This window comes from Culex quinquefasciatus, chromosome 2, assembly GCF_015732765.1.
Source record: "Culex quinquefasciatus strain JHB chromosome 2, VPISU_Cqui_1.0_pri_paternal, whole genome shotgun sequence".
Lineage (NCBI taxonomy): Eukaryota > Metazoa > Arthropoda > Insecta > Diptera > Culicidae > Culex > Culex quinquefasciatus.
The window spans coordinates 29411850-29427260 of NC_051862.1; the positions used below are offsets into that span (position 1 = coordinate 29411850).

Here is a 15411-nt window from a genome sequence, read left to right on the forward strand (position 1 = left end):
GTACTTTAACAGTCTGGACCCGGAGCCTAATTTTTCTGTTACATTCTTATTGGAATTCCATATAAACTGTAACGGGAACTGCAGGCACCGGGTCCTGACTATTAATGAAATTTTGATTTTGAAAATAGTGTCTGTTTGCCCACTTTTGAAAAAAAAAATTTTTGAAAAGCTGAAACATTCGTGAAATTTTCCAATCTTTTCGAAAACAATATTTTCAATTTTTTTAAATCAAGACTACCAATCCAAAAGGGCGTAATAATGAATGTTAAGCCCTTTTGAAAAGTTAGTTTTAATTTTAAAAAAATGAAAGAAGTGTTTTCTAAAAGATCGAATAATTTCACGAATGTTTCATATTTTAACATTTAAAATAAGATCATTAGTTGCTGAGATATCGACATTAGAAAATTGTGGGTTGTTTGGGTGAGACAGAGAAAACATCAATTTTCCTAAATACCTTTACATGACAATATCTCAGCAACTAAGGGTAGTATCAACAAAGTTCAAAAAACCAAAATATAGAGAATTTTCTCAGCTTTTCAAAAATGTTTTTTTTTTTTTATGTGACCAAACATGGACATTTATTTAAAAAAATAAATAACAGGGTAATTCTCCGCCAACTCACACAGCAGTTGCCCCGACCCCTCTTCGATTTGCGTGAAACTTTGTCCTAAGGGGTAACTTTTGTCCCTGATCACGAATCCGAGGTCCGTTTTTTGATATCTCGTGACGGAGGGGCGGTACGACCCCTTCCATTTTTGAACATGTGAAAAAAGAGGTGTTTTTCAATAATTTGCAGCCTGAAACGGTGATGAGATAGAAATTTGGTGTCAAAGGGACTTTTATGTAAAATTAGACGCCCGATTTGATGGCGTACTCAGAATTCCGAATAAACGTATTTTCATCGAAAAACACTAAAAAGTTTTAAAATTCTCCCATTTTCCGTTACTCGACTGTAAAATTTTGGAACATGTCATTTTATGGGAAATTTAATGTACTTTTCGAATCTACATTGTCCCAGAAGGGTCATTTTTCATTTAGAACAAAATTTTTCATTTTAAAATTTCGTGTTTTTCTAACTTTGCAGGGTTATTTTTTAGAGTGTAACAATGTTCTACAAAGTTGTAGAGCAGACAATTACAAAAATTTTGATATACAGACATAAGGGGTTTGCTTATAAACATCACGAGTTATCGCGATTTTACGAAAAAAAGTTTTGAAAAAGTTGGTCGTCATCGATCATGGCCATTCATGGTCACCCGCGACAGACACGGACGACGAAACAAAGAGAAACGCAAAAAGCAACTTTTTCAAAACTTTTTTTCGTAAAAACGCGATAACTCGTGATGTTTATAAGCAAACCCCTTATGTCTATATATCAAAATTTTTGTAATTGTCTGCTCTACATTTTTGTAGAACATTGTTACACTCTAAAAAATAACCCTGCAAAGTTAGAAAAAACACGAAATTTTAAAATGAAAAATTTTGTTCTAAATGAAAAAATGACCCTTCTGGGACAATGTAGATTCGAAAAGTACATTAAATTTCCCATAAAATGACATGTTCCAAAATTTTTACAGTCGAGTAACGGAAAATGGGAGAATTTTAAAACTTTTTAGTGTTTTTTCGATGAAAATACGTTTATTCGGAATTCTGAGTAAGCCATCAAATCGGGCGTCTAATTTTACATAAAAGTCTCTTTGACACCAAATTTCTATCTCATCACCGTTTCAGGCTGCAAATTATTGAAAAACACCTCTTTTTTCGCATGTTCAAAAATGGAAGGGGTCGTACCGCCCCTCCGTCACGAGATATCAAAAAACGGACCTCGGTTTCGTGATCAGGGACAAAAGTTACCCCTTAGGACAAAGTTTCACGCAAATCGAAGAGGGGTCGGGGCAACTTTTCCCGATTTCGTGTGAGTTGGTAGAGAATTACCCAACAGCGACTACTTTCAAAAAAACTTACGTGAAAATGGCCATAACTTGAAAACGGCGCACTTTACCAAATTTTCACTGAAGTACTTTTTGATTGAAAATTCAATTTTACATCGAAAAACGAAGTAGAAAAAATTTTGCGACCAATATTTCGACCAAATTGAATGACCGAAATCTCAGAGAATTGCTCAGTGAGGAAAACCACATGAATAAACACACTGTTTTCTAACCTCTAACGAGACGGTTCGTTTTGTTTACGAGTCCCGAATCGGTCCCCACAATAAGAGATTATGGATTTGTCAAAAAATTAAGTATCTCTGTAAATTCCCCTTAACGCGCCCTTTCCCTCAATATCGCTTTTAAATGCAATTTTTAATATCTGTATTTAAAATTTAGTTCAAATAAATAAAACCTTCTGATAGTTTTAGATATTTTCACTTTTAAAATTTTATGCAATATTTTTTTAAATTAAATTTGCCCTTTTTTATTTAGCATTCAACTAAAGAAGGGAAATCCTTTTAAAAGATGCCCTCTTTAAATATTCAACAATCGAGCTGTTCCATGCAATTTTCCCATAATTAATTCAAAATTTAACTTAAGAGTTTCACATTCTGGCCGTCTTAAATATTCGACAATAAAGTTTTTTATGCCTTTTAACTTCTTTTTTTTCAAATTCAACATAAAGAAGAGATGTTAGTTTTGGTCTCCTTACAATATTTCGCATTTTACTTTTTTAAAGCATTTATTTTCTTCTTTCTTTTATTCAACTCAAAAAAGAGAAATCTCGAAAGTTCACTTCAAAAGTTCTATTCAAATCTGAACATCTTTACGTTCTTGTTTTTTTTTTTGTCATTGATCTGTTTATGCAATTTTCCCACATTTTATTCAAAATTAAACTAAAAGACAAAAATCGTAACAAAATACTTGCAAATATTTCAAATAGAGCATAATAAACATCCCGTCTTATGTTGAATATTAAATAAAAGAATGAAAAATTGCTTAAATAACTTAATTGCAAAAATATTCAAAATATTAAAAATTTCATTAAAACCCCTTTAGTGAGAAATCAAAAATTAAAATAGGGAAAAATTACATCTATTAAAACTTGATTTTTCGAAAAAAAAATATCTCTGAAGTAAAATTATCTCACAAGTTTTCATACAATTTTGCAGAAGTCCATACAAAAAATAATCAAAAACAGTTCAAACTCGATTATCTCGGAAAAAATATATACAAATATTTTTTTCGTGATTCGATTATCGGAAGTTTTGATTAGCCGAAGTGAAATTTTTCCGAGGCCTTCGAGTAGTTGAGTCTGAACTGTATTCAAAAAATATTTATCTTCAAAACGGATTTTCTGATCAATTTGGTGACTTCGGCAATGTTGTAGATATTGCTTTTATTTCTCTCTTTCGGGATCTTTCGAAAACATGGCAGTCTGCGCATTTGAAAATGGCATTTAATCAATTATTTTCGACCATGACAAATATAAGGGTTGAATTAAACATTTTTAGATTTTCTCGGTGTTTTTTTCTCTAAGGTTTGGAAAATTTTACGATATTTACTTTAACCCTCTCACGCCCATGGTTACTCCAGAGCACCACTGATTTTTGTCATCAAAACTAAATTTTTCTGCAACCATGCATTTTTTCATCATGGTTTAACCTGCATTAGTTCATATAGAATGTTGACTTATCACCATTAAAATTTCATAAAATTTAGTTGATCTAGTAACAAGTAATGTAGAAAAACTTAAATATCTCGATTTTGCTCTGGGCGGGAAGAGGTTAATTTTTCGACATCGAAAATCGGATGTGTATTTGCTTAATCATCGTCAACGCTGTTTTGGTGATGTAGAGCAAACCTTGTTTTTCTTTCGGAGGTTATATCTTTGCAACCATTGGTCCAATCTTCAATATCTTTGTAGCAGATTTTTTGGAATTTATCTGATACTTCCGAAAAAATATTTTAAATAGCCACTTTATCATTATTTTTCATTTTTGTTCTAAAAACATGGTTTTTCGATCAATTGGCAACACTGCAAAATAAATTATGAACAACTTATGGCACAATAAAAAAATACATATCTAAAATGAGATTTTTTTTAAATTGTAATTTTGCACAACCCATTTTTTGTGAAAAGTAAAAGTCGAGTTAAATAAATTGGTTATTTTTTTATACTTTGTACATTTTTTTTTCTGAAAAATCCTAAGAAGCAATACTCACAACTTTGCCAAAAACTCTAGTCTAAATCAATCAGAAAATCCATTCGCAAGATTCAGAAACTTTTATGTTTTAATAGCTTAGAGAATGCATCAGATTTGTTGTTTCGCATAAATCATGTTTTGGCGTATGTATTTTCCCTAATTTTCATTCTTTGCAAGGCCATTTCTGCAACCAATGAGCGTACCAACAATGTTAAAAATATGTTTGAGAATTACACTACCTTTATGAAAATATTTTTTTCAGAGTTGAAGTACACTTTTATTAATATATAAAAACATGTTATTTCGAAAAATATAATCTAAAAAATGGTTTTAACTCAACAACGATCCAAATTTCGTAAAATCATCATTTTTTAAAGATTCATAACATGGTCGAAACAAAACCGTCCGTCATGCACAAAAACCTCAATAGGGGAAATATGCCCATTTTAAGCCTAATAAGCGGTCGTGTTTGAATGATGCTGGATAATCTAGATTGTTCCTTGAAATTCAGTAAAACCAAGTACACCAACGAGTAGAGTAACTTTTTGTGAACATTTCTGTTTATTTTCACTTTTATTAAAAGTTATGCTATTTCTTTTACAAGCATTTAAAATAAATATTTCAAAAATGCATTCTAATCAGTCGAGTGCATTGGGCCACGCCCATTTTTCTATTTTCAACTTAGTTCTTTTTTTCTTCCAGCGCTCTTTTGGGTCTGCTTAGTGCTGCCAAAATTGATGAAATTTTAAGCAAACACTCACGAAAAGTAGCATTTATAGCGAAAGTTTCCTGGCAGTACTTTCTCACTCTAACAGGCGCTGCATCAGCATGTTGGTGGTGTTGGTGGCCACTCTTTGTTCTTTATTTGCCTTCGCTCCTCGCTCGGAACATGTTGCCGGTAGTTGGAAGCAATTTTATATCTTAATCGCTTTGAAAACGCTAGCGCAAATGAAAAGATATTGATGGCGACTTTCGTTAAGCAGTTAACCTCTGATCTTGCCTTGGATGTGTGTACCACCAAAATGATGAGAAATGGTCTCGCAAAATAGAAATTATGCTCAAAAGTGCATTAAAATTGATCTTTTTGGCCTGTAAATGGTATAAATTTGCGTGCTTACTCGAGGCGGTGCTGTTGCTGGTAAGTTTACAGCCAAAATAGTATTTTTGGAGCTTTAATCGAGTATCAAACTTTCCATATGACGAAGATAGGTGTTTGATTAGAAAGGGTATATTTCCCCTAGTTGGCACTTTTGATCTACTAAAACATACAAAAAAATCGAAGAAAGCTTTGTCAAAATCAAGATTTTGTGCTAAATTTGAAATAAAAAGTACGGCATTCTTTCCGTGTACCTGTTTTTCTGAAAAGTCCAAGTCGTTACCTACAACTTTGTCGAAGACACCAATATGATCAGAAAATCCCTTCTTCAGATACTGATTTTCAAATATTTAATTTAATATAATATTTAATTTCATAACACTTTGTTATTGACAGGCTCAAAATTTTTATGGAGACTTTTATGGAAAAACCAATAATGCAAAACGGCTTATTTGGACAAAATTTCATCGAAAAAAAAACCACAATGAAAAGTCGATTTGCTAAATCGTAGAGGAATGCTCAATTCCTAGAATATCATCAAATACCTTCATATTTCAAACAATATTTTCACTTTTCTTTGCAGATATTTGCGAGGACCCGGAGATTCGAGAACGGATAGAGCAGCTCAAGACGGAGCAGGAGAGTAAACGACTGGCCGAGGCCCAACGCAAACGGGTCCGGCGATCCCAGAGCAATAACACCAGGTACTTATTCCAAACTTCTTCTTTTTTTTTATTATTGGCTTATTTGCTTTGCAAAGTCCTATAAAACAGAGACCCCTCCCACGGGAGAGTCTTACACCCCCAGCCCCGCTGTACCGCACATAGTTCTAATCCGGATATTCCCCCGTCGTTTTCTCGCGCTAACAAAACAAGTGTTCGCTCCCATCCCTGCAGGGCACAATCCGTGCGGCGGACGTCGCTCCGGGACAAGGGTCTCACCACCAAGAAGGACGCCGTCGAGGAAGCCCGGTTTCGATTACAAGCGCAAGAGGTGAGTCCCCTGAAGCTAACTTAAATTTTGCTGCCGAAAAGCGGGTTTACATTTGAAAGTGTTAATATAATTAGTACGGAGTTTACAGTTTTCCTCGGGATAAAGTTCAACATTTTGGCAAGTTACCGAGGATAGATGGAAACTCACCAACTGAAATATTTATGTTTTGCGGAAAGTTTATCGTCTTGGTTTCGTCCCAATCCTTGGCGAGAAAGTTTTGCAACTTGTTGGCTCGAACCGTGCGACAACTAAAAGGAAATAATGGAAAGCTCTCTGTACAGAAGACTTTTTTCCTTTTCAAAATTTTTTGCTATTTATTTTATTTTTTGTCAAAACACAGATAAAGAGATCTTGTAGACTTATTTAAAACTCATCAACAGCATTTGAAATCATTCTCTTTATTTTTGATATTGATGAAATTGAATCATCATTTAAATATATGTAGCTTAAAACTTTAAAATGTTAAAGCAAGTGACATCAAGTATTAGCTCATCAAACTTCAATTTTAGGAAATATACAGCAATTCCCCAAGAAAACAGCATGATTCTCCGATCGGGCTCAAAATTTTTCTGGGGGTTCCTTGGCCGAAATAATTAGACCCTTATTTTTTTTTTGTTTGGCCATTAGGCTGACCTACGCCGTGTTAGGGTGGTCCAAAAAATGGCAATTTTCGTCATTTTTCGCAAAAACCACTTTTTTCAAAAAATCATATCTCCACGCCATTCAATCCGATTTTAGCTGTCTTAGGTGCAAAAGAAAGGTGATTAACATTTGAAAAGATCGTATGAAAACTTAAAATGCTGTTTTGAAGGTCTCGGGACCAAAAAGCCTATATCTGAAAATATTTTTATCAGATTCCTCTCAAAGTTTTACATGACATATCAAAAAATGGTGAAGTTATGTTTTCAATACTCTGAGAAACGATTTTTTGAAAATAAAAACTAGGTTTTTCGACGCGCCACGCGAAAAAATAGGAAAATGACGAAAACGGGAAAAAATCGACTTTTTTCACGAAAACTGCGATAACTTCAAAACTTTAGCGATGACCTATACACGTTAGGGTACCAACATTTTCGTAATTTAAGTACGCAACCTAAAGAAAAATAGCTATGATATTTCTTCGGCGTTTGTAGTACTAGATTATTCCTTTCGAATGCAACCTTGTGTATAAAATTTGGCTTGCACTTCTTCAAGATATTTAAGTTTAAAAATTGCATCTTTTTTCGGTAAAATGGCCATAAAGTCCACATTTTTTTTTGTTTTTCAGGCCTCTGAATAAAAACTGCTTTGAACTTAACCCTGCATGGCTATGTTTAATAAACTGATTTTTGAAGGGTTTTTTTCTATGCTTTTGATAAAATCAGTTGTTTAATGACAGATGAAATTTTGGTGTCTTGAAAAAAAAAACAAAAAAACAAGAATTCAAAAATTAAAGAGTCCAAAAATTGAGGAGTTGACAAAAAACAAGAAAAAGAAAAAATCTCAGAAAAAATAAATTTTTATATTTGAAAATTTCTGAAACTCTAAGATTCTAAAATAATGACGTTTTAAAGTTCTGGAATAAAATTCTTAATTTTCTTTATACGGAAATTATTTTTAAAAAAATTCTTGTTTAATTCAAAAATGCTACCAGATAATCGGACAGTTTTGTAGTCACATATTTGGTCAAAACATATTACCTGTTTGTTTTTTTTTTCAATTCAGCAATTTTAGTTTTTGAATTCTTAAATTTCAGTTTTTTTTTTTAATTTTGAATAACAAATTTGTAATTTTTGTTTTTTTCTTATTTAAGATTTTTTTTTTAAATTTTTGAATGTTTTGAATAAATAAATTTCAATTTTGAAATTTTACAAACTTTTAAATTTTGGAATTTTTGGTTTTTAAAAATTTAAGAGTTTTTTTTATTTTTTTAGTATTTTAAATGAATAATTTGTGAACTTTTGAATTTCTTAACTTTAATAATTTTTAAAACATTTATTTTTTTTAATTTTTATATTTTATGTTTTTAAGTATTTTATTTTTGGTATGTTTTTTGTTATTTTCAAATTTATAAATTTCTGTTTTTATTAATTTTTCATATTTTTATATGAAATTCAATTTCCAAATTTCTGTTTCAAAAGTTGAAACTTTTAGATTTTTTATACAACTGTCCAGTTGTTTTGCCATCATTAATTTCCAAAATATCTAAGTATTGACGAAAATTTTATTTTTTTTGCGAAAAATAAAATTTTTGCGGTGCTGTACATTGGAATTCCATAAAAAATTCAAAACATTTTTAAACAAGCCCAAAAATGCTAAATATGATTATCAATGCAGAAAATTGCATTTCAGATCGTTTTCAGTTGATAAGACTTATATTTTCATGGAAATTTTGAAGTTTTTTGGAATTTTTTTTTGCTCTTTGATCTTTCAGACCAATTTTGAAGGAGGGCGACATAAACTTTGAAAGATATTTGCAACGGCCTAAGCAAGTCAAAAAAATAATCAAAAAACTTCAAGATTTCAATGAAAATTGAAGTACAATCAGCTTAAATCAATTCAAAAATCATTTTTAGCATGTTTGGGTTTATTCAAAAATATTTTGAATTTTTGAAAAATTTCTATGAAACTAAAAAAAATGTATTTTTTTGTTTTCACAAATCTTAATTTTTTTGAATACTAATGATTGGAAAACCACTAAACTAGTATAAAATGCATTTTAAAACACTTTTTTCATTCAAATGTTGAGATTATTGCTTGTTATATCAATTTCAAATTTTAACTTGACTACATTTTTATTTAACTGTTATTTTGATAAGGTTTATTTGGTTAGTTTTCCGGGTTTGCCTCAGTTCATTATCAATAACTGTTCTTGTCAAGTTCCATACAAGACATAGTAATTCAATAAAAGATACAAGGGATATCTAAAGTTTTTGAAATTCTGTGAAATTCTGAATTAACAAATGTTCTCGTGAAAACACTCGACTTTATCCAATAATGAAAGGGCATTAAGACAGCAAATCTTGGTTTATTTGAGAATGTTTTCAAAACATAAAAGTCATAAGCACTCTGATATTATATATATATATATTGATTCCTTAACTGTTTTTGCTATGCCATGGGGCATATCGGCAAAATGTACGAATTTTTGTTCAGCAAGAGTTGGTAGCTTTTGCCTGGGTTTTTTTTTTCGGGGCACCCTACTGTGCAGTGCTGCGAGTTTTCATGAAACATGCAAAACTTTGCAAAAATTATTTTAATTGATATTTTGTGTTGAGTATTTGAAGTCAAATGAGAGGCTTTTTTTATTTGTTTTTTTTTTTTGACTATTCTTAAAAATAAAAAATGGCAACACTGCCCCATGGATTTGTCAATATAGTTTTATTGCTGGATTTTGACGTTTTTATTGTAATTTTACCTCAAAATTATTTGCTTTATATAATTTTTCTGATTTTTAATGATTAGAAATAATAACAAGTTCAAATTCCGGTCTCTTTGTCACTCTTGTGGTGGACCTTTTTGGGGCAAAACAAACTTGTTTGCTCAAAATTCGTTCCGCATTTTCCACGTGCAAGTTCCGGAGCGCGCGCGTGTTTGTCGCAGCCAAAGCCAAAGTGTTGGTGGGAGGAAAGTTTTAGTGTAGTTATGACATGTTTTGCAGTTAAATTAATATCTAATTGGCAATGTGAAGGTGTGTGGGTGTTTGTGTGACTCCGTAGCACGGATGAAAGAGACAAGTTTTCGTTGAAATTGAAATTGGCAAAAGTTTCAATTTGTTTATTCTGATGATGAAATTTGGAATCCTGACGACTTGTGGAGAGCAAAGTGATAATACAATTATGTTGTTGGCTCAGTAGTAGAGATGTTCAAATTATCTTTGCTTATGAAAAGGTTATGGGTTGAAGAGGAAATTTAATTTAAATTGAAACGCTTTGTTTCCGTCATAGACTGGACACCGTCATTGAAAAAACACTCCCAGAAGTGCAAATTCCACTCTCCCGGGGGGATTTATTTCACTTTGCTAACGAGTCACTCAACTGGGGAATCGATTTCGGACTTTGTTCTGTCCCCTCAGAATGTTTACCTGGGTAAAAATAACACTTTCACACCAGCAGACGTGTGCAACCATTCGATTTCCGGTTGAGCGATCGCGTGAAAAATAAACTCAAATTTAATCTACTTTTTCCCTTTCGAAATGTTGGTTCGAGTTTAACCGAGCCTGCGAACATTCGACCTTCACCCCACTTAAATTGCGATTTTATACGTTCTAATTGTCATTAAAAAGCAATAAAATTACTTAAAGAATTATTTCCGTGTCATTGAACTCGATTTGGAGTCATTTTAAATTTACTGGCAACACTGGATGTTTGTTTTTATGACTATTCAAATTCAGCTGTCAAATTTGCTAAGGGTATTGAGACAGCTGACAGCTGAAAGATCCGCTTATCCTACTCACATTCAATGTAAACATTCACAAGAGCGAGCGGAATGAAATGTTTGTTTACATTAAAAATTACACCCTTTTGAATGATGCACATTCCTTGCCCTCAGCAAACTACAAACTTGGCATTTTTCGGTAATACATTTATTTTATTTTCACGTTTGCTGAGAGAAGAAAAGTGAGGTTAAGTTGAAACGCTTTTTTCAATAGACAATTTTTTGCAAAACAATAATAAAGTATCGCAGAGGGTTTGAAATTTGAATTGTGAATTTAATCCACAATAATCTGATATTTTACCAACGCTTCAACATTCCCGAGCAGGTTTGATTTTGACGAAATCCAAATTATTTAGAATATGCGTGTAGAACTGACATCTGTCACTCTGTCAGATGTTAATTCACTGTTGCCAGTTTTGTCTTGTTTCTTTCGCTTATCAGTCAACTAGATCCAAGGTGATCAACCAAGTAGGTGTTTGTTTCGTTTCACATTTCGCAGCCGGTCTAGAACATTTCGCAAGTCGCAGTCGTGATTTGCCGCACTTTGATGTTTTCGCAACCGTCATTCTACGCACACTAGTCGCGGTGTTCATCATCGCGGAACCACCGCATGCCCGTGAACCCTTCTGGGTGAGTGAAGTCAGTCCGACTCGATAATGAATTTGCTGGACGAACAAAACGATTCGAAAGTGACACGGTTGACTTGCTGAATACACACCTCCTCCTCTCTCTGCATGGTTAATCGCTTTTGTGTTGACTTTGGGCTTATTGTTTTTGTTTTTTGTCTTCAAAAAAAACCTCAAACGTCAAACTTTTGCCCGTGAAAGAAGGAACAACAGTCCATCACCCACCGAAAGCCGGCATCGCTTTGAAAGGAATTTAATTTTTGGCCCGTCACTCACCGCGATCTAAACGAGCAGGGTATAGGAGCAATGTGATTGAAATTGAATAAAGGTGCACAACTGTCAGTGTGCGCTTTCGCTCGAGATGAACGCACGCAAGGTGATGTGACTGGAAGGTGAGGATGACAGATGAAACAAAATAAAGATTTTCATTTAGCTTGTAAATCAACGAAATCTGGCAACATTTTACTGATTTTGATGAATTTTCAATTACGAAAAAATGTCGCATGAAAAATACCATCAACTCTGCTAACAAGCACGACTTAAATCGAATGTCAAAAAAAGACAGGAAGTGAGTTTTCACATGAGCTTTTTTTTTCCTTTCTCGCACAAATATAATGCATAAATCGTTTCGCACGAAATCCCCCGTTCTATTTGGTGCAAATGTCAACTCGCAAAAAAATACACGCTGCAAATAAACCACCGGCCAAGTCCATCTGGATTTTTCCAGCTTTTTGCGAATTTCTGTCACGTAGCTGTGTGGCACAGCTGATGCAGTTGCATCCCTCCTTTTTTTGTTGGGAAGCTGTTAAAAAAAGTTGTAAATTGTTTTTTTGTGCCATTCGACCATTTTTCCCTTGTGACGACCATAATAATTGGAGATTATCGATCTCAATTTATTTTTTGTGAAGCTTCTGCGTCACGACGCGTCACGCTCAGCATTTCAATCAAAGTAAACATTGACCTGAAGCCCGACAAAAAAAAATATAAAATTTTGGGAGCACGATCGGTAAACATAACCTCAAATGTCACTCACATGCATCGTTTAATCTGCGTTAAAAATACAAACGGTAGTAAAATTTGCCAAATTGGCAGCACTTTTGAACGCGCATAGCGAAGTGAGGTGATTGATTGAAGGCTATCGCGTTCCAGATCGGCGCCTACTGTGATGCCAGCCATTGTTGACAATCACTGACGCCCGATGACGGGAAAGATTTCTGAGCCGGTGACCGTCGTCGGCTACTGTGATCCGGCGATATGATCAGCGAACTTTATTGACAATTTAATTTAGAATGCCAAAAGTTAGATGGTCAACTTTATTCGAAGTTTACCGACAGTTCAGTGTTAGAACAACAATTTAAACCGAAAATCTCCCTTCTAAAAATAACAGCATTGTTTTATCAATAACTTTCGAATGTTTGAAGTATTTTTCAAATATTTTTTTACATTTACAAACATCTCTCAAATTAAAATTGGGATCTCCGAAAATGCTTGAATTACTCAAACATTAAATTCATGTATTCCAGCTACTGAAATATAATAATTAGGGGGGAAGACTTCAAAAACAGGTAGCGAAGAAGGTGGTTGGGAGTTTTTGAAAAAGCAAAGCAAAAAAAAACTCGTAAATTATGGAGGGTACCTGTTCATTATATTGAAAAGCAGAACCAATATATCGTATCGCATAAATAACTAAAAGCTACTGGTTGAAGCTTAACCAAGCGCGTCTCGCTGCACTATCGGTGTGTGTGATTTGGTATTGTTTGTGTTTTTACTTTTCAGTTTAGTTTGTAAAGGTTCCCTCCCTACTAGCGTTTGGCTATGTTTTCGGTGGCATCGGTATCGATGACCAACATGAATTAACCGTCTAAATTGATGTACTGTCCAGTTGGGGACCAGGGGTGGCACCAGTAACTTTTCGGCAATTTGTTTAAACTATTGTAATTCATAAAATTGTAAGATTTCAAACTGAACTTGATATCTAAAAGAAGAACCAAACTTACATAAAAAATACAGATTAAATTAAAAAATCAACAACAAACGCCAGTGCAAACAAAATGTTTTAAAATGCATTATGCACCTGTCAAGCTGTTTTGCAATCTTATTTTTGCGAAAACAAGTTTTTTCGGTACATTGAAATTTCATTAAAAATCAAAATATTTTTAATCTAGCCCAAACATGCGTTTAGATTGTTTTCAGTTGATTTGACTTCTATTTTTATTAAAATTTTGAAGTTTCTAAAAAAAATGTTTTTTGGATTAATTTTGAAGGGGAGGGGGGTGGTCAACATTATTTTTATAGAAAAGAACAGAAAATTTTACATAACTTCCGTTTTTTTTACATTTAAAATCGAACCAATAGTTTCAGAGATATCGCGAGTTGAAAATTAGAGCTTATTAGATAATACTGGGAAAACCTATTTTTTAACAAAATCAGTCATTGAGAGGCTATTTCTCAGCAAGCAGCAGTCCAATCAACAATGTCAAAAGGTATATTGAAGCTATTTTCGGAGCTTTCTAAAAATACATTTTTTTGCAGAATTGCTTCCCGAGCAGACGGAAATAACTTGGGAATAACATTTTTTGATATTTGGAAATACTAGGCCAATAACATTTAACGTTATTTATAACAAGATTTGTTATTCGTCGTTATGATTTTTTTGCTATTGGAATGTTATTGTAATAACAGACTAATAACATTTTTAGTTATTCTTCGAACAAATCTTTGTTATTAATTTTTGTTATTTTAACAACTAATCCGATCATCCCAATAACAGTTGGAGTTATTCTTCCATAACAAAAAATGTTATTCCAAAGTTGTTTTGGCTTTCAACCAATATCAGACCAATAACAAATTTTGTTATGATAACATAAACCGTTATTAAACCATTACGCAGAAATGGATTTTTCAGGAAGATTCCATAACACTTTTTGTTATTTTAACAGAATTTGTTATTGAAATGGCATGAATTTTGTTATTACCGTCTGCCCGGGTTCTCTTTAATGAAGTATTTTTAAATTGCTCAAAAAAATAACAAATTTCACGCTAAAATATTTATAACTCGAAAACGGTTACATTATGAAAAAAAATGTAAATGCAATTGAGCAGTTCTCTACGGAATCGGTATTTTTTCTTTAATTTTAATTTTTGTATTTTTTTAATCCGGCTGAAACTTTTTTGGTGCTTTCGGTATGCCCAAAGAAGCCATTTTGCATCATTAGTTTGGCAGCTGTCCATACAAAAATGATAAGTGAAAAATCAAAAATCTGTATCTTTTGAAGGAATTTTGTGATCGATTTGGTGTCTTCGGCAAAGTTGTAGGTATGGATATGGACTATACTGAAAAAAATGATACACGGTAAAAAAATTTGGTGTTTTTAATTTCACTTTTTGTCACTAAAATTTGATTTGCAAAAAAGCACTATTTTTAATTTTTTTTATTTTTTTATATGTTTTAGAGGACATAAAATGCCAACTTTTCAAAAATTTCTAGAATGGGCAAAAAATCTTTGACCAAGTTATGATTTTTTGAACCAAAACAATTTTTTTCAAAAAATTGAAATATTGCTCGCAAAAAATTTTCAATTTCATTTTTCGATGTAAAATTGAATTTGCAATCAAAAAATACTTTATTGAAATTTTGATAAAGTGCACCGTTTTCAAGTTAAAGCCATTTTTATGTAACATTTTTCAAAATAGTCGCATTTATTGATTTAAAAAAAAAGTTCCCATGTTTGCCCACTTATGAAAAAAATATTTTTGGAAAGTTGAGAAAATCCTCTATATTTTGCTATTTCGGACTTTGTTGAAACGACCCTTAGTTGCTGAGATATTGCCATGCAAAGGTTTAAAAACAAGAAAATCGTTGTTTTCTAAGTCTCACCAACAATTCTAAGCTTGTTTTACCATTTTCTAATGTCGATATCTCAGCAACTAATTGTCCGATTTACAATGTTAAAATATGAAACATTTGTGAAATTTTCCGATCTTTTCCAAAAAAATATTTTCAAAAAATTTAAATCAAGACTAACATTTCAAAAGGACCAAATATTCAATATTACGCCCTTATGATAGGTTAGTCTTGATTTAAAATTCTTCAAAATATTTTTTTAAAGATCGAAAAATTTCACGAATGTTTCATATTT

At 32.4% G+C, this 15411-nt stretch overlaps 1 protein-coding gene across 9 annotated transcripts in view; it reads left to right on the plus strand.

The window, feature by feature from the left end:
• LOC6052639 (protein phosphatase 1 regulatory inhibitor subunit 16B) overlaps window positions 1-15411 on the plus strand; it is a 224324-nt gene that overhangs the window by 175347 nt on the left and 33566 nt on the right. For 8 of the 9 annotated variants that reach the window (XM_038252239.1, XM_038252237.1, XM_038252241.1 and 5 more), the window contains 2 exons: window positions 5821-5941; window positions 6113-6230. In XM_038252239.1, the coding sequence (XP_038108167.1) occupies window positions 5821-5941; window positions 6113-6230 (239 nt within the window). The remainder of the gene's footprint in view (window positions 1-5820; window positions 5942-6112; window positions 6231-15411) is intronic. The other variant, XM_038252243.1, reaches the window with a different exon arrangement.